Consider the following 27695-nt stretch of genomic DNA (forward strand, 5'->3'; position numbering starts at 1 on the left):
TTTTTTTGAAGAAGAAGACGAGGATTTATGTAAGAGAAAATAAAATTACAATTAGAATCCAGTTACAGAGGCTACTTTTGGTTTAATAGATTGGTTGTTTATAGCAACTGAGCAAAGAGGTCAAGGAAAAGAAAGAATGCAAAAATACGGTATTTTAATTTTAATAAAGTGCATTGCAATTTTACAAAGCAAATATACGTACTGAATAATAGTAGATAACATTGGAGAACATTATATAATAATAATAATAATAATAATAATAATAATGTATTATTTATACCCCGCCCATCTGGCTGGGTTTCCCCAGCCACTCTGGGCGACTTCCAACAGAAAATTAAAACACAATAATCTATTAAACATTAAAAGCCTCCCTGAACAGGGCTGCCTTCAGATGTCTTCTAAAAGTCTGGTAGTTGTTTTCCTCTTTGACATCTGTTGGGAGGGCGTTCCACAGGGCAGGCGCCACCACCGAGGAGGCCCTCTGCCTAGTTCCCTGCAACTTGGCATCTTGCAACGAGGGAACCGCCAGAAGGCCTTCGGTGCTGGACCTCAGTGTCCGGGCAGAATGATGGCGGTGGAGACACTCCTTCAGGTATACTGGACCGAGGCCATTTAGGGCTTTAAAGGTAAGCACCAACACTTTGAATTGTGCTCGGAAACGTACTGGGAGCCAATGTAGATCTTTCAAGACCAGTGTTATGTGGTCTCGGCGGCGTGGTGCATGTATGTTGCATGAGATACTCTTACAGTGCATTCAATATGACCTTAACAGATTGTAGAACTGGGCCCAAACAAAATGAATTTCAATAGGGAGACCAGTTTCAGGTTCTACACTTAGGCAGGAAAAAACCAGTTGCACATATATAAGATAAGGGAAACCTGTCCCGCCACTAGTACATGTGAAAAGGATCTAGGGGTCTTAGTAGACCAAAAGCTTCACCCCTCAGCCATGTGGTGTAGTAGGAAAAAGCTACTTCTTTCTAGGCTGTATCAACAGACATATAGTTCCTAATCAAGGGAAGTAATGGGTCCATTCTTTTCTGCCTTGGTCAAACCACACCGGGAATACTGTGTCCAGTTCTGGGTGCCACAATTTAAGAATTATATTGAAAAGCTGGAGCCTGTTCAGGGTGTGTGTGTGACCAAGATAATCGGGGGCCTGGAAACCAAGCCTTATGAGGAATGGTTGAGGGAGTTTGGCATGTTTAGCCTGGGACAGAGGAGACTCAGAGGAGATAGAGAGGAGAACAGAATTGTGGAACTGTAGAGTTGAATGAGACCCCAAGGGTCATCTAGTGCAGCACCCTTTAGAAATTAAAGGGCTGTTACATGGAAGATGGAGCCAACTTGTTTTCTCCTGCCTCGGAGGACAGGACCTGACCCAATGGATTGAAATTGCAAGAAAGAAGATTCCAAATAAATATCAGGAAGAACTTTCTGACAAGAAGAGCTGTTTAACCTTGGCGTTTTTTAAGGAGAAGTTGGATGAAAATCTACACTGCAGGTGGTTGGACCAGAAGACCCTCAGAGTCCCTTCCAACTCTACAATTCTATGATTCTATGTATCTAGAATATATATTTTTCTTTACACATTATCCTTGAATACTTATCTGCTTAACCTTATTTGGTTTTAGGCTTTTAGAATGTTTGGGAGTGTCAATGGCTGAATTGGACAGACAACCTCTCCATTTTCTCTTCTGCTATAAGTGTGAAGCCCTACCCTAACCCATGAAAAAATGCAGAGAGAAATTGCCACAATATCAGAAAGTAAGCACCTTAATCACCATCATATAAAAGCAAATGGGGAAGCAATGGAACAAGCAGATCTACAAAGAGAGTTTTTCTGCAAGAGTGCTTACCGGGCTACCATTCATTTTGGGAATATCCAAAAAAGAAACAGCTGAGCCATCATCTGAATCAGCTATTTTCTCAAAATATAGTTCCCTGGAAGAGATAAAAGGATCTCAGTCAGTACCTGATATGTATTAATATGGATGATGTCTAGGTTCACCTTCATTAACTCTAAAGTCAGCATGGCCCAATCAATGATCAATCTCATCTGCAAAGAGATAATAGCACTTTCTTCTTGTCTCAATCGATACCTGAGTCGCTATGGCAGTACACATTTTCCTGGAACCTTCAAAGTCAACTGGTAGCTTTTCAATTTTTACAACTATTGAGTAAATATTGACACATAGTAGATGAAATGTTGAGGTTCAATAGCAAGTTAGGAAATAGCCAACACTATTCAAGGCTCTAGTTACAGGTAGGTAGCCGTGTTGGTCTGAATCTAAGCAAAATAAAAAAATTCCTTCAGTAGCACCTTAAAGACCAACTAAGTTTTTATTTTGGTTTGAGCTTTCGTGTGCATGCACACTTCTTCAGATACACTGCCGTATATCTGAAGAAGTGTGCATGCACACGAAAGCTCATACCAAAATAAAAACTTAGTTGGTCTTTAAGGTGCTACTGAGGGACTGTTCAAGGCTGCATGAACAGAAGTATAGTGGCAGGATTGAGGGAAGTAATAGTACCACTCTATTCTGTCTTGGTCGGACCACATCTGGAATACTGTGTCCAATTGTGGGGACCCCAATTTAAGAAGGATTTTGACAGGCTGGAACATGTGCAGAGGAGGGCAACCAAGATGATCAAGAGTAAGGAAACCAAGTCTTGTGAGGAGCAGTTGAAGGTATGTTTAGCCTGAAAAAGAGGAGACTGAGAGAAGATATGATAGCCATCTTCAAATATCTTAAGGGCTGTCACATGGAAGAGAATAGGACTCAAACCAATCTGTCATGGATGCCTTAGCTGAGATTCCTGCATTACCGGGGGTTGGACTAGATGACCCTTGGGGTCCTTCAGAGTTGATCTTATCACAAAATAAGGGAACTTTAAGTTTCAAAGCAAGGCAGTATCATACCCCAACATTTTTTTACCCCAACAGGTTTTTCACAACCTCCCCCCTCCCCTCCAAGACTCCTCAAATTTCTGCAGAAATATAGAGAATTCAACACCTGAGAAATTGAGAGAACCGAAAATGGAAATCTCCACCTATCCCTATGGAGACTATAAGATGAAGTTATGGTCCTGTTTTAATCACATATGCTGTGCCACATCTTTAATCTTAGGTGTGTGTTGAAGTTAATGTATACAGTGCTAATACCGAACAAGAAATTTTTGTTTAAAATGCACTTACCCCATTAGTCCAGTTATAGGCTTCATTTTTTGGGGGGAAAAAGAGGATTCATGTAATAGAAAATAAAATTACAATTAGAATCCAGTTACAGAGGCTACTTTTGATTTAACAGATTAGTTGTTTATAGCAACTGAGCAAAGAGGTCAAGGAAAAGAAAGAATGCAAAAATACGGTATTTTAATTTTAATAAAGTGCATTGCAATTTTACAAACCAAATATACGTACTAAATCATAGAAGATAACATTGGAGAACATTTTATAATAGTGTGGTGCATGTATGTTGCATGATATACTCTTATAGTGCATTCAATATGACCTTAACAGATTGTAGAACTGGGCCCAAACAAAATGAATTTCAATAGGGACCAGTTTCAGGTTCTACACAGTTGCACATATATAAGATAAGGGAAACCTGTCTCGCCACTAGTACATGTGAAAAAGATCTGGGGTCTTAGTAGACTTAGTTTCACCTGTCAGCCATGTGGTGTAGCAGGAAAAAGCTGCTTCTTTCTAGGCTGCATCAACAGACATATAGTTCCTAATCAAGGGAAGTAATAGTTCCATTCTTTTCTACCTTGGTCAAACCACACCTGTAATACTGTGTCCAGTTCTGGCTGCCACGATTTAAGAATTATATTGAAAAGCTGGAGCCTGTGCAGGGTGTGTGTGTGACCAAGATAATCGGGGGTCTGGAAACCAAGCCTTATGAGGAATGGTTGAGGGAGTTGGGCATGTTTAGCCAGGGGCAGAGGAGACTCAGAGGAGATAGAGAGGAGAACAGAATTGTAGAACTGTAGAGTTGGATGAGACCCCAAGGGTCATCTAGTGCAGCACCTTTTATATTTTAAGGGCTGTTACATGGAAGATGGAGCCAACTTGTTTTCTCCTGCCTCGGAGGACAGGACCTGACCCAATGGATTGAAGTTGCAAGAAAGGAGATTCCAAATAAATATCAGAAAGAACTTTCTGACAAGAAGAGCTGTTTAATCTTGGCATTTTTTAAGGAGAGGTTGGATGAAAATCTACACTGCGGGTGGTTGTACCAGATGTCCATCAGAGTCCCTTCCAACTCTACAATTCTATGTATCTAGAATATATACTGTATATTCCTGCATATAAGACTACTTTTTAACCCAGGAAAATCTTCTCAAAAGTCGGGGGTCGTCTTATACACTAGTTCATCTTTCTTATACGGCAATTATATCCCAAACTCTATATTTTAACTGGAAAAGCTGGGGGTCGTCTTATACGCCCAGTCGTCTTATATGCCAGAATATACGGTATATTTCTTTACACATTATCTTTGAATACTTACCTGCTTAACCTCATTTGGTTTTAGGCTTTTAGAATGTTTGGGAGTGTCAATGGCTGAATTGGACAGACAACCTCTCCATTTTCTCTTCTACAAGCTGCTATAAGTGTCAAGCCCTACCCTAATTCATGAAAACATGCAGAGAGAAATTGCCACGATATCAGAAAGTAAGCACCTAAATCACCATCATATAAAAGCAAATGGGGAAGCAATGGAACAAGCAGATCTACAAAGAGAGTTTTTCTGCAAGAGTGCTTACCGTGCTATCATTCATTATGGGAATATCCAAAAAATAATGAACTGGTCCCCCAAGAAATCAAGCTACAGTTGTAGCTAGAACAGCCTCCAATGCATAATAAGCTAGTTAGCAAAGTAATTAAGTGGAAAACGAAAGAGGAAACTGAATCACCAGCTAATCTTGAAATACATTTTGTATTTTGTATTGAAATACAGGAAGTCGGTGTTAGAGAAAGAAGAATGGAGCTTTTAATGTTTACTGTGCTTGATGCCAGGCTGTGCTGTTGTGGTTCACCCCTTTCCCGCCTCACTTGGCCTCCGCACTGATGCACCAAATGAGGAGACCCCTGGAGGGAGGGACAGGAAGCTGTGGACAGGGCCTGCCAGAACATGCCTGGGCAGAACAGGGATCCTCATGGAAGATGGCAGCTGTGCTGGGGCACCTGGTTCACACCCTCTCAAAATTGTGTGCCCCACCTGGGTATAACCTTTCCTTCCTCATGGATAACAAAGTGGAGTGAGTAACCCATGGGATAGGAAATGGTCTTTCATCTCTAATCCCCCTGGCCCCCAATATGACTATGGATAACTTGTTTGATTGATTAGCTACTTGTTACGTATGACATATGTTCAGAGGCATGTAGAGGAGTGTTCATAGTGGCAAGTCCAGGTGTAAGAATTTCATCAAATTTCATCTGAAATGAACATTTGAAGAAAATGTTGGGGTAGTCCTTTCATGCAAAACATCTAAGCAATAATTGAATTTCATACATCAAGTCTTAAAGATGGTGTGATGCTGTTGATTTTTTCTTTTGCAAAGGTTCTACCTCATTTTGCTGACAGATTTTCCCTCGGGGAAGCTCCCCTCTCCTTTTTACTGAAGATTCAGTTTCTGCAAGAGCTTGTGTTTTTCAAGAAGTTTCCTTGATAAGAATTTTGTTACATATGCTTCATTATCAGCTTTCAACCGCAGGAAGTATCTCACCAGTTAATCTGCTGATTTGTGTGCATAGTTGCCATGACCACATCTCCTCAAAAACTAGCATTGTGTTGTCAAGAGCATTTGTCCTGTAACTGCATGCATTTTGGGGTGTGTATCGGAGTGCAGAATCAGCAATATGGTTTATTCCTCTCACCCCCAAATAGTAGATTCAGTGGTACCTCTGGTTAAGAACTTAATTCGTTCCGGAGGTCCGTTCTTATCCTGATACCGTTCTTAACCTGAGGTACCACTTTAACTAATGGGGCCTCCCGCTGCCGCCGTGCTGCCGCCGCGCAATTTCTATTCTCATCCCGAGGTAAAGTTCTTAACCCAAGGTACTACTTCCAGGTTAGTGGAGTCTGTAACCTGAAGTGTTAGTGGACAATGGCACTTGTGGTTTTTTGTGTGATAATGGTGGCCCATCCACTTGAAATTCTGCTGCTCCCTCACTGATGTCACTTAGATATAAGCTAAAAACAGTTTTTTCATAGACTTTTGGAGATAGTGGCTAACACTCAGCAGGCCTAGCATTGTGTTGTCAAGAGCATTTGTCCTGTAACTGCATGCATTTTTGGGGTGTGTATCAGAGTGCAGAATCAATAACATGGTTTGTTCCCCTCACCCCCAAATAGTAGATACAGTGGTACCTCAGGTTTAGAACGTAATTTGTTCCGGAGGTCCGTTCTTTCCCTGAAACCGTTCTTAACCTGTGGTAACACTTTAGCTAATGGGGCCTCTCGCTGCCACCGTGCATCTGGCACACGATTTCTGTTCTCATCCTGAGGTAAAGTTCTTAACCTGAGGTACTTCTTCCAGGTCAGTGGAGTCTGTAACCCGAAGTGTTTGTAACCCGAGGTGTTTTTAAACTGATGTACCAGTGTACTCCAATCTGAAATCTCTGGCTGGGTCTTTTATCTGGAAAATGGCACTTGTGACATTTTTGTGTGATGATGGTGGCCCAGCCACGTGAAATTCTGCTGCTCCCTGCACTGATGTCACTTAGATATCAGCTAAAAACAGATTTTTCCATAGACTTTTGGAGATACCGTAGTTGTTAACACTCAGCAGGCCTGGGTATGGTATACTTACAGCATCATTCTAATCCAAGGCCTGTAGGAATTAGCAAATTTCGAATAGGTGGACTTTAGTTTACACCAACATAGCTCAACCTGGCTTGGCTCCTGGTTCAACCAGAGGTCCACTGCAGTGTAAGATCTGACAAATCTTGCCATATAGGCTGTTAGCAATATGCAGGGTGGCCTGAAAACAGCTTGCTCCAGTGAGTGTTAGGGAGTCATTCATCCACAAACAGGGAGAAGATTCCAGAACAGTCGTATATAAGTGGGAGAGTCACTCCGAGCATGCACAGCTTCAGCTGGAAGTGCCAATAAAAGGAGAACTAGATGACTGACCACTGCTGGTTCATGACCTGCCAATAGACTGTGTCTGCCTCCATCATTGCTTAAAAGAAAGAAGGGCTGAAACTTAAGTATTCCATTACAGCTATTGCTATAATGATTGTAAATAATGATACCATGACCAGTCAAGCAATAAATCACTTGTCTGAGTGTTACGGCATATGTGTTTCTTCTCAAAGTGTAGCTTCTATTGCTGACTACTGCTTCTCAGAAAATCTGCTAAATGGATGGAAGCGGCTAACAAGTTGCCTACCCACAAGTACACCCATGGAGTGACAATGTGATGGACTGTGACTTTTCAATAGTGAGTTAGTGTGTGCTGTTCAGAAAGGACTGGAGTCAGATGCAAAGTACAATGAAATTGAAAGATTTATTTAAATTGCAGCTGAGAAATGATTAAGATAAAACTCTGTGATATAAGAATGAAAAGAATACATAAATGAAATGCAAGTGAGCAATGGAGAAATGAAAAAGAACAACAGAGAAACAAAAAAGAACAATATAAGATGCATATAATTATTATTATTATTATTAATCCATTGTGTCTTCAATTAGTATACCACCCTATATCTTTAGATATCAGGGCTGTTCTCAGCCACTGCAGTCAGCGTGAGCAAGGGACTGTGGTCATGGATGTGGCTATGCCAATCCATCATGTCCCACTGCTGTCTAACTTGGAGTTGTGTTCTTTGTCCAGTCTACTTGTGTGCTTTCTTAAATGCTGAGACGTCAATCAACATTATGGCATGGGGAGGTGGTGGGGAGAGAATCTTTAGCCCAACCCTTCTAAAAATATAGGGGTGAAGAAGGCTACGCTCAAGTAGACCTTCTGTCCAAAGCCCATCTCCACAGTCTTGCTCAATCCAAAGCAAATGTTACAATACAAAACTCCTAGTTTGAATTTCCTATGTTGGACAATAGATAGAAAGGCATTAAAATAAGTCATTCACACCACAGACTACACTCTGTACATTATTGTGCTTATGATAATAAAGAATTGGTTAGTCCTGCCTTAAGGCATTAAGTTGCTATCATAACCAAGTTTTCAGTTTTGGATGCCGATTCTTCCTCATCCTGGAAAATCCTCTGGAGTGCAACTTTCATGGAGACCGTGGACTGGCACTTCTTCTGCCTCCTCCCTACTAGGAAATAGATCACCGGGTTGACACTACTATTCAGAGAGGCACACACAAAGCCAACTTCCAATAGAATCATATTGTTCTCATTAAAATAGATGGCAGTGTAAATGGCATTTAGTGGGAAGGCAAAGATGAGGAAGAAAAGAAGGGTAAGCAAAATAGTGGTGAGCAGCTTCCCACGCTGCTTCTGCACTGATTTGCAGCAGACTTTGAGGGTCAGTATCAGAGTGGAGGTGACCATCAGAGGAGTGCAAATGAGGGCATTTACAATAAGCTGGTACACTAAGTTAGAGTTTGGAAAGCTCTGAGTCAGTAGGAGAGTAAGGTGAATGCCTGAGAGCAGGAAAGAGAGGGACCAAATCAGGGAACAGATAATGGTGGATAAACGTGGTGGTCGGTGGCATCGATGCCAAAGTGGGAAGAGGACAGCCACAGACCTGTCGATGCTGATGGCTGTCAGTAGAAACTGGCCCGCAGAATACGTGAAGAAAAATAGTTCAAATAATACTTTTCTGATCAAAACAGCAACATGGGATTTCTCATAGAGAGTTACAATAGGCAAAATAATACTGAGGAGAGCTGCAAGGACACCAAAGTCAGCAATGGAGAGGTTCAGGATGTAGGTGGTGAAAGGATTCCTCTTAATGTGGAAGCCCAGAAGCCGGATGACCATTCCATTCCCCAGGAAGCCAAAGATGCAGATGATGATAAAGGCACTGTTGGCAATGCTTTGTGCTAACTTCAAAGAAACAGCTGAGCCATCATCTGAAACTCCAGAATAGCGAGTTGGATTTTCATACTCTATCCTGGAAGAGATTACAGAACATTATGTATAAACAGAGGAGGGCAACCAAGATGATCAAGAGTCAGGAAACCAAGCCTTATGAGGAGCAGTTGAAGGTATGTTTAGCCTGAAAAAGAGGAGACTGAGAGAAGATATGATAGCCATCTTCAAATATCTTAAGGGCTGTCACATGGAAATGAATAGGACTCAAACCAATAGCTTCAAGTTGAAGGAGATTCTGATGAAACATTCCAAAAAACTTTCTGACAGTTAGAGCCGTTCAACAGTGGAACAGACTCCCTCATGAGATTATGGACTCCCAATCATTGGAGGCTTTTAAGCAGAGGTTGCTCCCTGGAAGGACAGATCGTGAAGTTGAAGCTGAGGCTCCAATACTTTGGCCACCTCATGAGAAGAGAAGAATCCTTGGAAAAGACCCTGATGTTGGGAAAGATTGAGGGCACTAGGAGAAGGGGACGACAGAGGACAAGATGGTTGGACAGTGTTCTCGAAGCTACGAACATGAGTTTGACCAAACTACGGGAGGCAGTGCAAGACAGGAGTGCCTGGCGTGCTATGGTCCATGGGGTCACGAAGAGTCAGACACGACTAAACGACTAAACAACAACAACAACAAAGCAGAGGTTGGATGGCCATCTGTCATGGATGCTTTAGCTGAGATTCCTGCATTACCGGGGGTTGGACTAGATGACCCTTGGGGTCCTTCCAAGTTGATCTTATCACAAAATAAGGGAACTTTGAGTTTCAAAGCAAGGCAGTATCATACACCAACATTATCAGTTAGGAAATGATTCTCATAACAGGGAAAACCTTTTTCCTAGAGGTTTTCCTGGAAAACTACAAATTCAAAGACATTTCCAAGTAAAGAGAAAGCACCATTTTTTTTCTTTAATCCAAAATTGTTGAATTATGAATCTAAATGAATGATCAAGTTAATCCAATTTAATGTTGCAATGATGCTTTTCATAATTGCAGAACTAGTCATTGGGGGAGTGGGATTTGAATCTCCTTGCATTTTACTTAGACATTACCTAATTTAAACTTCCTGAACCAATATGCAAACAACAACATTTTCTTTGAAATTCATATTTACCCACATTTTTGGATGAAGTTCTCCAACTAAAGTGTTTACAAAAAAATGCATGTATTTTGGGAATATGCTTGTAAAAGTGTGTTCATTCTTCAGCACAAATGATACATTTTTTAAAAAGAATGTCACACTAACAGATTTTTACATATTACATGAAGTTATTTCTTTTTAATCCAAATTGTTGCAGAAATGTAGAGAATTCAAAACCTGAGAAATTGAGAGAACCCAAAATGGAAATCTCCACCTATCCCTATGGAGACTATAAAATGAAGTTATGGTCCTGTTTTAATCACATATGCTGTGTGTTGAAGTTAATGTATATAGTGCTGAACATGAAATTATTTTTTAAAATGCACTTACCACAGTCGAGTCTTCATTTTTTTTAAAGAGGATTTATGTAAGAGAAAATAAAATTACAATTAGAATCCAGTTACAGAGGCTACTTTTGGTTTCACAGATTAGTTGTTTATAGCAACTGAGCAACTGAGCAACTGAGCAAAGAGGTCAAGGAAAAGAAAGAATGCAAAAATATGGAAGTTTAATTTTAATAAAGTACATTGCAATTTTACAAACCAAATATATGTACTGAATCAAAGTATATAACATTGGAGAACATTTTATAATAGCGTGGTGCATGTATGTTGCATGAGATACTCTTACAGTGCATTCAATATGACCTTAACAGATTGTAGAACTGGGCCCAAACAAAATGAATTTCAATAGGGATCAGTTTCAGGTCTACACTTAGGCAGGAAAAAACCAGTTGCACATATATAAGATAAGGGAAACCTGTCTCACCACTAGTACATGAGAAAAGGATCTAGGGGTCTTAGTAGACCAAAAGCTTCACACGTCAGCCATGTGGTACAGCAGGAAAAAGCTACTTCTTTCTAGGCTGCATCAACAGACATATAGTTCCTAATCAAGGGAAGTAATATTGTAGTTCTATTCTTTTCTGCCTTGGTCAAACCACACCTGGAATACTGTGTCCAGTTCTGGGTGCCACAATTTAAGAATTATATTGAAAAGCTGGAGCCTGTTCAGGGTGTGTGTGTGACCAAGATAATCGGGGGTCGGGAAACCAAGCCTTATGAGGAATTGTTGAGGGAGTTGGGCATGTTTAGCCAGGGGCAGAGGAGAATCAGAGGAGATAGAGAGGAGAACAGAATTGTAGAACTGTAGAGTTGGATGAGACCCCAAGGGTCATCTAGTGCAGCACCCTTTAGATATTAAAGGGCTGTTACATGGAAGATGGAGCCAACTTGTTTTCTTCTGCCTCGGAGGACAGGACCTGACCCAATGGATTCAAGTTGCAAGAAAGGAGATTCCAAATAACTATCAGGAACAACTTTCTGACAAGAAGAGCTGTTTAACCTTGACATTTTTAAAGCAGAGGTTGGATGAAAATCTACACTGCAGGTGGTAGGACCAGAAGACCCTCAGAGTCCCTTCCAACTCTACAATTCTATGATTCTATGTATCTACAATATATATATTTCTTTACACATTATCCTTGAATACTTACCTGCTTACCCTTATTTGGTTTTAGGCTTTTAGAATGTTTGGGAGTGTCAGTGGCTGAATTGGACAGTCAACCTCTCCATTTTCTCTTCTACAAGCTGCTATAAGTGTCAAGCCCTACCCTAACTCATGAAAACATGCAGAGAGAAATTGCCACGATATCAGAAATTAAGCACCTAAATCACCATCATATAAAAGCAAATGGGGAAGCAATTGAACAAGCAGATCTACAAAGAGAGTTTTTCTGCAAGAGTGCTTACCGTGCTATCATTCATTATGGGAAAAAAGGCACTGTTGACAATGCTTTGTGGTAACTTCAAAGAAACAGTTGAGCCATCATCAGAATCTCCAGAATAGTGATTTTGATTGCCATACTCTAGCCTGGAGGAGACAACAGGATATCTTTTCTGGATATACACTAACTATAGGATATCATCAAAAGTCAGGATTATCCAATTGCGAAAAGATAATGTGATTTTCTTCTTGTCTAGTTCAACACTTGTGTAGCTAAGGTACTACACAGTTTTCGCAAGTCTTCAAAATAAGCTGGTTGGTAGCTTTTAATTTTATTATTTTTTTAAAAAAAATATTTTTAATGGTTTTCTTTTCACATAAGACATATTCAATGTCATCATTTAACATCCATTTTCTAGTTTCCCCTCCTCTTTGACTTCCCCCAACTTCCATTTCTGGTTTATTACTCCAAATGTTACATTCTGCTGTTTATACATAATGTTCTGTTATCAAAACAAAATAAAAAAAATTCTTTCCAATAGCACCTTAGAGACCAACTAAGTTTGTTGCTGGTATGAGCTTTCGTGTGCATGCACACTGCACACGATAGGTCATACCAACAATAAACTTTGTTGGTCTCTAAGGTGCTACTGGAAGGAATTATTTTTTATTTTGTTTTGACTACAGCAGACCAACACGGCTACCTGCCTGTAACTAGTTCTGTTATGACTAATTGTATTTCCTGTTCTCTGTAAATAAAGTTGAAAATATTGATTTCATAGAATCATAGAGTTGGAAGAGACCACAATGGCCATCCTTTCTAACCCCCTGCCAAGCGGGAAACACCATCAAAGCATTCCTAACAGATGGCTGTCAGGAATTTAAATCCTGCCAATAGCTTTTCAATTTTTGAAACAACTAAACTGATATCTTATCACAAAATAAGGGAAGTTTGAGTTTCAAAGCAAGGCAGTATCATATCCCAACATTATCAGTTAGGAAATGATTCTCATAACAGGGAAAACATTTTTCCTAGAGGTTTTCCTGGAAAACTAAAAATTATTCTTAGGTGTGTGTTGAAGTTAATGTATACAGTGCTAATACTGAACAAGAAATTATTGTTTAAAATGCACTTACCTCGTTATATACTTCATTTTTTTGAAGAAGAAGAGGATTTATGTAAGAGAAAATAAAATCACAATTAGAATCCAGTTACAGAGGCTACTTTTGGTTTAACAGATTAGTTGCTTATAGCAACTGAGCAAAGAGGTCAAGGAAAAGAAAGAATGCAGAAATACGGTATTTTAATTTTAATAAAGTGCATTGCAATTTTACAAACCAAATATACGTACTGAATCAAAGTAGATAACATTGGAGAACATTTTATAATAGCGTGGTGCATGTATGTTGCATGAGATACTCTTACAGTGCATTCAACATGACCGTAACAGATTGTAGAACTGGACCCAAACAAAATGAATTTCAATAGGGGGACCAGTTTCAGTATTCATCTTATATCTTATATCTTATCATCTTATCTTATAATCGGGGGTCTGGAAACCAAGCCTTATGAGGAATTGTTGAGGGAGTTGGGCATGTTTAGCGTGGGACAGAGGAGACTCAGAGGAGATAGAGAGGAGAACAGAATCGTAGAGCTGTAGAGTTGGATGAGACCCCAAGGGTCATCTAGTGCAGCACCTTTTAGATTTTAAGGGCTGTTACCTGGAAGATGGAGCCAACTTGTTTTCTCCTGCCTTGGAGGACAGGACCTGACCCAATGGATTCAAGTTGCAAGACAGGAGATTCCAAATAAATATCAGGAAGAACTTTCTGACAAGAAGAGCTGTTTAACCTTGGCGTTTTTTAAGCAGAGGTTGTTTGGTAGTGGAAATAGCTGAAACATTAAACATCTTAAATTCAATCTCAAGCCTCATCCTAACTCATGAAAGCAAGCAGAGAGAAATTGCCACAGTATCAGCAAACAGACACCTAAATCATCATCATGTAAAAGCAAATGGGGAAGCAATTAAAAGGGAGCTTTGGTTTAAGAGTGCTTACCTCGTAATAATCCATCATGGGATAGTCCATAAAATGTACTGGTCCCCCAAGAAACCCAAGCTAGAGTTGTAGCTGGAACAGCCGCTAATGAGCTAGTCAGCAACAAAATTAAGCAGGAATCAAAAGAGGACACTGAAGCACCAGAAGAGTTTGAAATAGATCTGGATAACAAACGTCATAGGAAGTAGGCGTTAGAAAAGGAAGAAAAGAATTCAAACCTATGGAATTGGTTCAACATCTTTCCTTGATAAGACATTTGCTGCACATGCTTCATTATCAGCTTTCAACCACAGGAAATATCTCACCAATTACTATGCTCATTTCTGCTCACATAGTTGCTGTGATCAAATCTCTTCATTTTGCTGCAAAGGGCATTTGTTTTGTATCTGCATGCATTTTGGGTGTGCGTATCAGAGCACAGAATCAACAATATCTTTAAGATCCAATATCTGGATCTTTAAATTGGATAATGACAGTATTATTTTTTGTGATGGTGGCAGCCCAGCCTTGTAATTTCCTGCCACTTGAAATGCTGCTGGTGTTTGACACTCAGCAGCCATAGATCTGATATACTTACAGCACAATTCCAATCAGAGGTCTGCTGGAATTAACAAGTTTGGAATAGGTGGACTCCAAACCTCCAGATAGTGGTTTCATGTAGATGTTAAACAAGATGGGGGATAGGCTTGAGCCCCGTGGAACCCCACATTGAAGGTTCTACGGGTCTGAAAAGCATTTCCCAAGCAACACCCTCCGGGAATGACCATCCAAGTAAGATTGGAACCACCCACCCCTAGTTCGGACAGCTACTTCAGAAAGATAACATGGTCGATGGTATCAAAAGCAACTGAGTGGTTGAGAAGAATTAACAGGGACATGTTTCCCTTGTCTCTCTCTCGACAGAGGTAATCAAACAGGGCAACCAAAGAAGTTTCTGTGCCAAAACCGGGCCTAAACCCTGATTGATATGGATCCAGAAAATCAGTTTCTTCCAAAAGTGCCTGGATCTGGTCTGTGACCACTCATTCCAGAACGTTGCTCAGAAAAAGGGAGATTAGTAACTGGCTGGTAGTTAGTTCGGTTTTCCAAATCCAGGGAAGGTTTCTTAAGGAGTGGTTTTACCACTGCCTCATTCAAACAGACAGGGACCACCCCCTCTCGTAAAGAGGCATTGATCACCTCCCTGGCCCAACCAGCTGTTCCCTCCCTGCTGGTTCTTATCAGTCAAGAGAGGCAGGGGTCTAGAGTGCAAGCGGTCGCCCTGACTAATCCGAACACCTTGTCCACATACTTGAGCCTTACCAACTGAAACTCATTCAACACAACATGCTCTGGACACCACATGAAATTCATCTGCTATAACAGCAGAGTCAAAATCTTGGTGGAGGCAAGGAATTTCATCTCCAAAATGCTTTGCAAACAAGTCACCCTCTTCCTTCCCAGTCAAGAAAACAAGGTCCAGAGTGTGGCCTGCCACCTGCGTTGCACCAGTGACATATTGGGATAGTCCCATGGTTGTCGTGGAGGCCATGAAGTCCTGAGCCGCCCCAGACCCGTTTTGAAGCAACAACTGCAGCCACACCTGTGGAGGCTTTGCCACCATCACCACAGTCACCATCATCGGTACAAAGGAATGTAGTATTTAATGTGGAAGAAGGAGAGATGGGGAAGGTGTTGAAGGGAATCAACTCAAGGAAGGCCACAGGGCCGGATGGGGTAGCTGGAAGGGTATCAAGAGACTGTGCAGATCAACTAGCAGGAGTTTTCACTGGGATTTTAAATCGACCCCTAGCCCAGGCTACGGTTCCATCCTGCCTAAAGTCTTCTATTATTGTTCCCATACCAAAAAAAATCTAATCTGGAAAATCTGAATGGCTTTCGTCCAGTAGCACTCACACCTGTAATCATGAAGTGCTTTGAAAAGCTGGTGCACAATTATGTTATTGCCTGCTGTAACGAACCTCACTCCTCTATTACTAACTGTGTGCTGAAGGAATTCAGTTATTGTTCCAACAACCCACTATTCATTCTTTCTCCTAAATAAACTCCCTGTTTATACTGTATATGGGTTTGCTAGTACATAGAGTACAATTCCAGCTTTCCAAATAACATGGCTCTGTATCCTTAAAAACTCCAGGCAAATTTTACAGGGACAATCTTGTGCCCTCAGTAAGGTTTCCCTCTCAACTCAGGTTCACCTCAGCAGCTGTTTGCCTCAGCACTCTAGCTACTTCCAGGCACTCTTTCCCTCCACTTGCCTCCTCTGTGCCTGACTTTGAGGTACAAACTATCCACCTGCTCCTCAGGCTTAGTTTTATCTCCCCTCTTCAGTCACCACCTTTTTGAGTTCAGATACGTTGCTGGAATAAGGAGGAACATCTAATTTGACACAACATAGATGAAAGCTTTATTTAACTGGAGAACATGTATATTTCTTCATGGTTTCATTTCTTTAAGCTCTTAGTTCATCATATTCGATTAATCCATAAAACTAGTACATTCGATTGACCCTAGTATCCAACCAAAACCTCTCATTTTCTCACTATATTTCTCTCACTCCCTCGTCCCTCTTCTTCCCTCTCCCAATTGTCACTAACTGCCATTCCCTCCTTATAGAATGTCCATAACCCCGCCCCCATGATCATGTGCTGTCACTCAAGGTAGGAGATGTATTAACCCTTTTTCATACAGGTGGACACTAAAATATTTCCTACTAGGGTGAGTTTGTTGCACCTGCCTACCAGAGGGACTAGACACATTCCAATTTGCCTATAAAATGAAAAGATCGACAGAGGATGCTGTGGCGATTGCCCTACATGCTGTTTTTGCACATTTGGAGCCAGACTGCTTTTTGTAGATTTCAGCTTGGCATTTAATACCATTCTACTGTGACGTTTAAAGTGGGAGATCTGGGGTTCCCGCCATCACTCTGTGGGTGGATATTAGACTTTCTGTCAGATCGCCCCCAGAGGGTTTGGCTGGGCCCTTACACCTCTAATATGCTTAGGACTAACACAGGAACACCACAGGAATGCATACTTAGTCCGCTCCTTTATACTCTCTACACGTATGATTGTGTCGCTGCTTACTCTAGTAACAGGGTTGTCAAATTTGCAGATGACACAACCGTGATTGGGCTCATCTCTGATAAGGAGGGTGAAACGGACTATAGAGATGAGGTTGAACAGGTGACAGAGTAATGCAGAGTTAATAACTTGCTCATAAATACAAAGAAAAGGAGCTCGTGGTGGACTTCAGAAAACAGAAGAACGATGTCCAGCCACTTTTGATTGATGGAATCTGCATGGAGAGGGTAACAACGTTCAGATTCCTGGGCATTGAGTTACAGGAGGATCTGTCCTGGAGTGTCAACACAATGGGGCTTGTGAAGAAGGCGCAGCAGAGACTGTACTTCTTGAGAATTGTAAGGAAAAACCTTCTTCCGCAAAAGCTGCTGCTTGCCTTCTATCACTGTGTCATTGAGAGTGTGCTCACTTATGGGTTATGAGTATGGTATGGAAGCTGTACTTCCCAGGATAGGATAGGGTTGTGTAGAATTATTAAAACAGCGGAGAGCATTATTGGCTGCTCAGTCTCCACCTTAGAACAAATCTATATCACCAGGTGCCACAAGAAAGCACTGGACATATCAAGAGATCCATTGCATCCTGGTCACTGCTTCTTCGAGCTTCTGCCATCGGGATGGAGATACAGAATAATGAAGGTGAGAACGAGCCGTCTCAAGAACAGTTTCTTCCCTAGAACAATTTCAGCGTTAAATGGAAAGTCTGGACTTTGAAGTCATTTTATTTTTACTTGCCATTTCATATTGTATTGTTTAATTAATGTTTTGTAGTTATTTTAAATTTATGTGGAGTGCCTTATCTGAGTGGATGGAGCAGCCGAGTAATTTCGTTGTTCCCACAGGGGGCAATGACAATAAAGATTATCTTATCTTACTCTTACCCAGCTGCCTTGGCATGGATGTTGAAGTCTCCCAGAACCAGCAGTCTGGAAGTCCTCAATACCACCTCTGAAACCAGCTCTGTCAGCTCAAGCAGGGAGACTGCTGGGCAGCAAGGTGGGCAGTAAACCGGCAGAAGCCCTTATAATCTGTCCCGATTGTCCAATGCCAGGAACACACACTCTGTATGATAAAGAGATACAAACTCTGAAATATAAGAATGTAGTAATGAAATAAAACTGAGCAATAAAGAAATGCATTCCCTAGGCTGGCACATTATGGAAGCTGTTGATGTGTGTTTCTGCTATTACCACATTGCAAAAAAGAAAAAGAAAAAAGTGTTGGTCTTGCTTCTTGTGTTACTTCCCTTTTCTTATGTCAGAAGATTTCATATCAGTGTATTATTCAAGGCAACTGCTATCCTCTTCTTAGAATGCAATAAGGCGATACCAAGAACTGCTGTAATAGGGAAGTGCTTAAGTTTCTTTGGAAAGTGTTTTTGGCTTGTCTTCAACTGGTGCAATAGTTCCTCATTGACACCCATTTCTTGTTTCAGATAAATAAGTTACTCATCAGTGGACACTGATGAATGGGCACTGGGAGAATGGAGGTTAGCGACTGACACGGAAGAAGGGATCAGTGTTAAATGTATCTTGGCAGATATTCAGTATGACATCAGGTAATTGACAGTTGTGTGGCCCGACTCACCTGCCAAACCTAGCCCATTGTGGGGGTGATAATAATAATAATAATAATAATAATAATAATAATAATAATAATAATAATAATATAAGGATTAAGGGTCTGGACCCAAAGTGCAACCCAAAGTTATGCACACCGACTTACTAGGAATTAGAATGACTCATTAGAACAAAAGTGATAAAGTTAGAGATGGTAATCTTTTGGAGGCATCGTAAGTGAGTGCTGGAGGCTTGAGTTATCTCTCTCTCTCTCTCTCACGCACACACACACACCCACTGCAGGAGCTAGATTTGAGGACAGTAATTTCTCCCTGCCACCCATCGGGCGCTTTGTGCCATTCTGATGATGACAGTTACTTGCTCAGCCTGTTTTCTTTGTTAGCCATTTATGTGAGCAGCTTGCCGACTCTCAATTGCATTAGAAGCCTTTGGACATTGTGATGGGTCACTTAGGTTGTGGCAGTGAAAAGCTAATCAGCTTAAGAGGAGCCCAGTCATCTTCTCTCCTGATCAGAGGTGACTCTTTGCTCTGCTATGCAGAGTGGACTGCCTTGTTTCCCCTGACTGCTTTATTCTCCTGCCCTATCCCAATCCTTCTTCATAAGGGTTGACTAGAATGATGTGTATGGTATGGAACCATCTCTCCCCCCCCCCCACCAGTACTCTGGTGTTTTGTTTTGTTTCCCCCAAAAACTTTGTTGGAAAGATAGAGAAACATTGATGTCCTGAATCACTTCTGCTAATTGCACATTGCCCTCTGAAGGTGTAGACAGCAGAATTTTGTGGATTTTTATGCACAGACTTATAATTTCTATATAATTCTATACATGCATATAAAAGGTAGGGCTCTTTTTCAGCTGGAACAGACCAGAAATCAGTTTCAGCACCTCTCAGGTGGGTGCCATAGCAATTATAAGAGAACAGGGGGGGGGGGTTCTGCACCTCTTTTTCTAGAAAAGTAGCAGAAAAAATAGGGTTTATAGTGGTGGAATATTCCATCATGCAGTCTTTTAATAAATCTGGGGAAAATATTTTCTTCTGTTTTCTTCAAACATTCGAGTTCTACATGTGAAGAATTGTTTACTTCATTCCCTTTGCAATGAATCTGTTTTCCAGACAGTGGCGGAGCTTCATGCTCCGCCCTGGGGGGCGGGGGCGGGGCTGGCGCCCATTCCAGGGCCATGGCATGCCTCCCAGAGGGCCGTGGCGTATGTTCCAGGCGCGGGGCGCTCCTCCTGGAGGGGCATGACACACATTCTGGGGGGCGGGGCAGGCATTTTGGGGGCAGGGCGAGTGCCCATAATGGGGCCCCTTGGAGCCCGCCACTTGGGGCAGACCGCCCAACCGCCCTACCGCCCCTATCTTCCTACGCCCCTGTTTCTAGACCATTTAGCAAGTCATCCCTCTCAACTCAAAATCTGTTGAAGCGGCATTTTTTTTTATTTCATTTTCTAAAACATACAAAACATTAATCCTAACAAAAAGGCAATCCAAAGGGCTTTTAACGATACTGTTAAAACAAGGATAAAAATTAACAGAGTAAATGAATAATAATAATAATAATAATAATAATAATAATAATAAGTACAGAGGAAAACAAGTACCAAGAAATACCATTCCATCTGCCCAGGTTGGGCAGGACCAATTCCATCTGACCCATTTGGGTCAGGACCATTTCCATCTGACCCCCTTTTGGGTCAGGACCAGCTCCGACTTACCTAATGGTAGGTAAGTCAAGTAAACACCCTAAGGGATTGGAGGTACAGTTCACAGGCACTCTCCTCCCGCAAGGAATGTTCCCCAAGGCTCATCTCTGTAATGGCCGCACCATCCTTGCCTATGGCAGGATGAATGGACTAGAGTCCCTGAGCCCCAGGATTCCTTTAATGGAATACTTCTATAAGGAGCAAGTTAGGGGGGTAGGCATTTTTATGCCATGCCCCTCCTATACCAATTTTTAACGGCCAACCTAACAAGTTGTGACAAGTTGCTTGTCAGTAGGCAAAACCAAATGGCAACAGCCAATCAGCCAAGTGGCAAAATTCCTACTGGGCCCCTGAAGACAGACGACCCCCGCAAACGGGCAAGCAGTGTCGATTAAAGCCTACAGGAGCAGCGGCGGGCGGGTGGGAGATTCGAAGGCTTTCCGAGAGTGAGGCTAAAACGAAAGCAACTGAGCATTAAGTAAAAGGCTGCTGTCAATCAAAACTGCGACATGCCCCATGACTCAGCCTAAGAACAGCTCACCCCCTCCCACATTTCTTTTGAGCTCATCCGCAACCCCCACTACGCTCTATGGAGCGTAATGGGCTTTACAAAAGCATCAAACCCAGAAATGATATTATGGAGAAAGTAACTATATATGCAATAATTATATGCAAAAGCATTCCAAAACATTATGGAGGTAATTAAAGTTCTGGGCCTCAGACCACATCCAGTTCTCAATCCTTGGGCTGAGTCCTTTGACATCAGTCCAACAGCAAGTTAATTCCTCTCTTTTGAAACATCAGATTTACTTTCATTAAAACACACACACACACACACAGAGAGAGAGAGAGAGGGGGGGGGGAGACTGATTGCTGGAGCTGGGTTGGAAGACAGTAATCTTTCTCTGCCACCCATCAGGTGCTTTGTGCCATTCTGATGATGAGTGTTACTTTCTGAGGCTGAACCCCACCACCCCACCACCATCACTGCATGAACTGATATAGCAGATAATTTTAAAATATAAATAATAAATAAAATAAAAGTAATAAATAGTTAAGAAACAATTAAAAGAACCACAAAGAACTGCAGGCTTCACTCATCTGACATCTCTGGGCATATATAAATTCAATAAATAATAATCAGCCATTGAAAAAATGGAGGGAGGTTTTACTTCTATGTCTCCACAGAGACAACAACAACAACAACAACAACAACAACAACAACAACAACAACATATTATTATTATTATTATTATTTAGACCCCGCCAATCTGGCTCTTTTCCCCCAGCCATTCTGGGCAGCTTCCAAGGGAGCCAGTGTGGTGTAGTGGTTAAGAGTGGTAGACTGGGGAATGGGGAATGGGGTTCGCGTCTCCGCTGCTCTACATGCAGCTGCTGGGTGACCTTGGGCTAGTCACACTTCTCTAAAGTCTCTCAGCCCAACTCACCTCACAGAGTGTTTGTTGTGGGGGAGGAAGGGAAAGGAGAATGTTAGCCGCTTTGAGACTCCTTAGGGTAGTGATAAAGCGGGATATCAAATCCAAACTCCTCCTCCTCCTCCTCCTCCTCCTCCTCCTCTTCTTCTTCAACAGAACATTGAAATACAATAATATATTGAACGTTAAAAGCTTCCCTAAACACTAATAATCTGTACTGTTCACATAATTATGTTCATGAGAGGAATAATCAAGGAAGTATGGGCAAGTTAAGGGAAGCAGTAATTAAATCAATCCAGTTAATCCGGGAGGAAGATAAGTGGAAGTTGTATGAGAGGAGAGGATAGTTTTATTTGTTTTATTTTAGTTAGTATTGTATCCTTATTTACTGTATGACACTTAATTTGAGTTAAGCCGAGAAATGAATAGATAGAGAGGTAGGCTATAAGAGATGAAGTTGCATAATAGAGTATATTTACAACTTTATGTATTATCTGAAGGTTTGTAAATTATGATTTGTAAATTTTATATTTTTATGTTTTTGATTATTTTCAATAAAGCTATTATTATTATTATTATTATTATTATTATTATTATTATTATTGTTATTATTATTAAAAAGCTTCCCTAAACAGGGCTGCCTTCAGATGTCTCCGAAAAGTCTGGTAGTTATTTTTCTCTTTGAAATCTGTGAGAGGGCATTCCACAGGGTGGGTGCCACTACCGAGAAGGCCCTCTGCCTGGTTTCCTGTGACTTGTCTTCTCGCAGTGAGAGAACTGCCAGAAGGCCCTCGGCACTGGGCAGTGTCTGGGTAGAACAATGCGGGTGGAGACAGTCCTTCAGGTATACTGGACCAAGGCCATTTAGGGCTTTAAAGGTCAGCACCAAAACTTTGAATTGTGCTCAGAAACGTATTGGGAGCCAATGTAGATCTTTCAGACTGGTGTTACATGGTCTAGGTGGCCACTCCCAGTCACCAGTCTAGCTGCCGCATTCTGGATTAATTGTAGTTTCTGGGACACCTTCAAAGGTAGCCCCACGTAGAGCGCATTGCAGTAGTCCAAGCGAGAGATAACTAGAGCATGCACCACTCTGGCGAGACAATATGTGGATGTTAACAAATAGATTTATAATACAGTGGTACCTCGAGTTAAGAACTTAATTCGTTCCAGAGGTGCGTTCTTAACCTGTAACTGTTTCTAACATGAGGTAACACTTTAGCTATTGGAGCCTTCCGCTGCCACCGCGCCACCACCCCACGACTTCTGTTCTTATCCTGAAGAAAGGTTCTTAACCTGAGGTACTATTTCTGGGATTGCGGAGTCTGTAACCCAGGCATCCCCAAACTTCGGCCCTCCAGATGTTTTGGACTACAATTCCCATCTTCCCCGACCACTGGTCCTGTTAGCTAGGGATCATGGGAGTTGTAGGCCAAAACATCTGGAGGGCCACAGTTTGGGGATGCCTGCTGTAACCTGAACCGTCTGTAACCTGAAGCATCTGTAACACGAGGTACCACTGTAATAAGATACTGAGTTCAGAGTAGAACAAGTACCAAGAAGAAATAGAAGATGAAGCTTTCTGGGAGGGAAAAACCAATTGGAAAAACCAATCGGTTTTTTATTAAAGCCCTTGTGTTACAAAGCAAACATATAAACAGGGAAAGATACATCTGTCATCTCCATTTCAGTTCACAATCTTTTTTCACTTTCAGCTAGGTAGCCGTGTTGGTCTGACACACTCTCTCTCTATATATATACTGTATTCCAGTAGCACCTTAGAGACCAAATAAGGTTGTTCTTGATATAAGCTTTTGTGTGCATGCACACTTCTTCGATTTTTTTTTTTTTTTGCAGTTATCAGATCCGGGTTTGGACCTGAAAGTCTCTTTTTTTGCTGCAATCTTCCTCTTCCTTGAAAACCCTCTGGAATATGACCTTCACGCTCTCCCTAGACGGACTGTGTTTCTTTCTTCCAACCAGGAAATAAATCAAAGGGTTAACACTGCTGTTTAGGCAACTGCATAAGAGCCCAAACAATATTGCAGTATCATTGTCACCATTGTGGGAGATATATAATAGAATGCAGGTTAATGGAAAAGCTAAGAAGAGGAAGAAGAGGAGGGCAAGTAGGATGGCTGTTAAAGCTTTTCCCTTCTTCCTTTGTTTTGATCTAAAGTAAACTTTTATAAACAGGACCAGAGTGGAAACAGTCATGAGTGGGAGGCAAAGGATAGCATTCACTAGAAGCAGGTAGAAAAGGGGATACGTTGTAACTCTAAAAATAAAAAGAATCATGCCGATTACAGTGAGCAGGAAAGAAATGATCCATATTGTGGCACAAACAAGGGTGGAAAAGTGTGGTGGTCGGTGGCATCGATGCCAAAGGGGGAAGACGACAGAAACACACCTGTCCATGCTAATGGCTGTCAACAGATATTGACCTGTGTTGTAAATGAAGAAAAACAAATTATGAACAAATAAATATTAGTAATTGTGTCTGAAAATGAACTCAGAATTCTCATAATCAAAAGAGAAGATAAGCACATGAGAGCCCCAAGGTCAGCAACAGCCAGATGTAGTATGAAAGTGGTGAAAGGATTCCTCTTCATGCAAAAACCAAGAAACCAGATGACAGTTCCATTCCCTATCAGTCCAAAAATGCTAATAACTGGAATTAAGACAAAGAGAATAATGTCTATTATAGGATATAGTGATGATCCATGATCAAAACCATCCTGGGGTTTTAGGAGGTCAGTTCCATTTTCTGCTCCAATATCTTCCCATGAAGCATTCAAAGTGGACCAGGATTCCAGGCTATCATTGCTCATCTTGCTGGATCTCTGCTTTTTAGCTAATGCTTGCAAGGCTCTTCCTACAAGAGGAAAATAAAGAAATGTGGATAAAGAAATTAATAAAAAGTTTTGGCTATAAAGCTCAATGATACTAAGGTGATACACTCAAACAATAATAAAAGAGACATGCTATGGTGAGAATTCATGACTGATAAATAAACATGTGAAGAATATTGTTCTATGTTTGTCAAAATTTATCGGCTTCAAAGGCTTTGGGGGGATGCAGTTTGTCAATGGGTTATGGATCTTTCCTCCGAGTAAAAAAATCTGCAGGCACAGCATTTCTGAACTAAAATCCTCATTTTCTGGTCTCTGACTCAGCCTTAAGATATGGAACTAACCTCTCCTGTCGTAGACATTGTGAGTGGGATGGTTGGGTGGTGGTGAAGAGGAGTGGGAACAGCTCTTGTGATTAGGGAAACAAAGGCAGAATGATTTGGGAAGGCATCTGTAATTTTATTATTATTAAAATGTGATTTTGAACAAAAGTGGATAAAATAAAACTCAAGTCGAATTGAGATTGATAAGAAATTTGAAAATCAAAAAAGACCCACAATAGATTAGTGAGACATCAAGATTTAGTCTTTCCTGTCTAGTACTTTCTGCTCTGACTGGATTTGGAAACCAAAAATTCCTGCCGTCTTCACCAGCCACCAACCTGTATCCTTCTAACCGAAGACTCCATGGAGTTAGCTTGGCCCACTTATCTGCAAAAGGTGCTCAGCATTGCCATTCAGCTACACTTGCCTCCTACCTTTGTTAATGAATGAAATCAAATTTAGCTATTTACATACCTGTCTAAAACTGTGGATCAGCATCCCTCAGGCATGCTGAGTGGGAGCAGCAAGTGGTGCTGGAATAAGCAGGTAATCTGGATATTTGCAGAAATTGTTCAGATGCCTCATCTGGTTCTTAGCAAGATGTGTAGGATCCTTCCCATGTGTATCCATTTCTGTGTAATCCATCTGCCAGCATCATGTAATAAGATGGTGTTAAGTCTCGAACCTCAAGACGGCCACACGTTCCAACGTTGAAGAGAAGTTTTATTTACAGTAACAAAATACAACAAGCTACAGTCTCAAGCCACGGCTCTCACTGAGTGTTCGGCGTTGTTCCGCCTCCCTTTATCCCTCTGTGGGAACCACACCTTCTTCCTTCTATCAAGTGACGTCAGCCTCCCTCTCTCTTGTAACCCGCCCTCTGTCTCTGCTTCACGCCAAGTGGATTATTAAGAGCTTCGGGAGAGCTGTTTCCTGATATCTCTCTAAACTGTTCACTCCCCCTCTGCATTCCCCAATTCTGGGCCACCATCCAAATCAGTCAGCTGTGAATGTTCACTTGTTGACCCTATGCTGACCGATGGTTGTATTGCACATTGCGTCTCAGGATAGCATTTGACAAACTCTTGCCTTCTAAAGTTCAGTGTCCCAAGCAGGCACACTTGAGAATAGAGAGTTTTCAAATGGTAAGCAAGCCCAAGTTCTCTTTGTCCCTATCTGGAGAAATATCAGTATTGATTAGAAATATCATTATTGATCACCTTACCCATTAACAGAAAGACCAACCAGTGTATTCAGAGAGTAATCAGCTTGCCATTGGATCTGCTGGGGAAGAACGTAGGCTGGGGTGCAGAACTATATCTGAAGAACAAAAAGAGAGTCCTGCTAGATCAGTTCACTGTCCTCTTGTCACAGTGGCCAAACAGATGCTTCAAGAAGCCCACAAACAGCTTCTGAACGCTTCTGCCCTATCCCAGATGCATCAGTTCTTTAAAGCTTCTAATTTTTTGGAGTCCTCTTCATTCCATGCTGTGTGTGAGAGAGACCTATTGCAACCCTCCCTTCTGCCTGGTTCTTCGTTTTTCTCCCCCTCAGTCATTCAATATCACATGCCACTGAATCTTCTTCTGTTTGTTCTGGGGGTTTAATGCCCCTCTCAGAATTACTGAAGCATGCCTCTTATACAATGGTGGTATAGTTTTGAAAACAGGAGTCCAAACATGGGAAGTATCAACTTGATATTACTGCGCATGAGACTCAAATATTGGATATAGAAGACTCTGTATGAGAGTGGTATGCTGGGCACATGTTCATGACCGTTAAATGTCAGGACATTGTTATCTGCCACCAGAGGTATCTTGCTTGAACATCTGCAGAAGATAGTTGGGTGTTTTCTGTGAGAGAAGACGGTTACAAAAGCATCAGACCCAAAACTTACATTATGGGGAATGTAACTACAGTATATATCCAATAATTATATGCAAAAGCTTTCCAAACATTATGGGGGTAATTAAAGTTCTGGGCCTCAGACCACCTCCAGTTCTCAATCCTTGGGCTAAGTCATTCAGTATCAGTATAACAGCAAGTTAATTCCTCTTTGAAACATCAGATTTACTTTCATTACCCCCCCCCCCCCCCGAGAGAGAGAGAGAGAGAGGGAGAGAGCATGATTGCTGGAGCTGGGTTGGAAGACATTAATCTTTCTCTGCCACCCATCCGGTGCTTTGTGCCATTCTGATGATGAGTGTTACCTGCTCAGACTGATTTTTGTTAGCCTTTTATGTAACCAGCTTGCTGCCTCTCAATTGCATTTGAGTAGGGGTCAGCAAACTTTTTCAGCAGGGGGGCTGGTCCACATTCCCTCAGACCTTGTGGGGGGCTGGACTATATTTTGAAAAAACAACAACCCAGAGATGCATTTTAAATAAAAGGACACATTCTACTCATGTAAAATCATGCTGATTCCCGGACCATCCGCGGGCCGGATTTAGAAGGCAATTGGGCCAGATCCGGCCCCCGGGCCTTATATTGGGGCACCTGCATTAGACCCTTTGGACATTGTGGTAGGTCACTTAGGTTGCGCCAGTGAAAAGCTAATCAGCTGAAGAGGAGCCCAGTCGTCTTCTCTCCTGCTCAGAGGTGACTCTTCCAACTCAAAGTCTGTTGAAACGGCATTTCTTTTTATTTCATTTTCTAAAACATACAAAACATTAATCCTGCAAAATAGGCAGGGGCTTTTAACGATACTGCTAAAATGAG

At 41.5% G+C, this 27695-nt stretch overlaps 1 protein-coding gene and 1 pseudogene across 1 annotated transcript; both read right to left on the bottom strand.

Annotated features, from left to right (window-relative positions):
- Positions 1 to 7570: 7570 nt before the first annotated feature.
- On the bottom strand, positions 7571 to 15613 carry LOC118089682 (mas-related G-protein coupled receptor member H-like). Its single transcript, XM_060278185.1, has 4 exons — positions 15578 to 15613; positions 11964 to 12125; positions 10543 to 10553; positions 7571 to 9093 (listed from the first exon to the last, which is right to left on the bottom strand). Exons 1-4 carry the CDS (start codon positions 15611 to 15613, stop codon positions 8169 to 8171), a joined length of 1134 nt encoding a protein of 377 aa, XP_060134168.1. The 3' UTR covers positions 7571 to 8168.
- Positions 15614 to 22462: 6849 nt separating this feature from the next.
- On the bottom strand, positions 22463 to 25710 carry LOC118090334 (mas-related G-protein coupled receptor member H-like; annotated as a pseudogene).
- Positions 25711 to 27695: the final 1985 nt, after the last annotated feature.

Source organism: Zootoca vivipara, chromosome 8, assembly GCF_963506605.1.
Source record: "Zootoca vivipara chromosome 8, rZooViv1.1, whole genome shotgun sequence".
Taxonomy (NCBI): Eukaryota; Metazoa; Chordata; class Lepidosauria; order Squamata; family Lacertidae; genus Zootoca; species Zootoca vivipara.

Coding starts and splice junctions, on each gene's coding strand:
- LOC118089682 (XM_060278185.1), bottom strand. CDS start 15,613: ATGGTGACTGTGGTGATGGTGGCAAAGCCTCCACAG. Junction 12,126..15,577: donor TGGTGGCAAAGCCTCCACAG/GTGTGGCTGCAG, acceptor GATATCCTATAG/TTAGTGTATATCCAGAAAAG.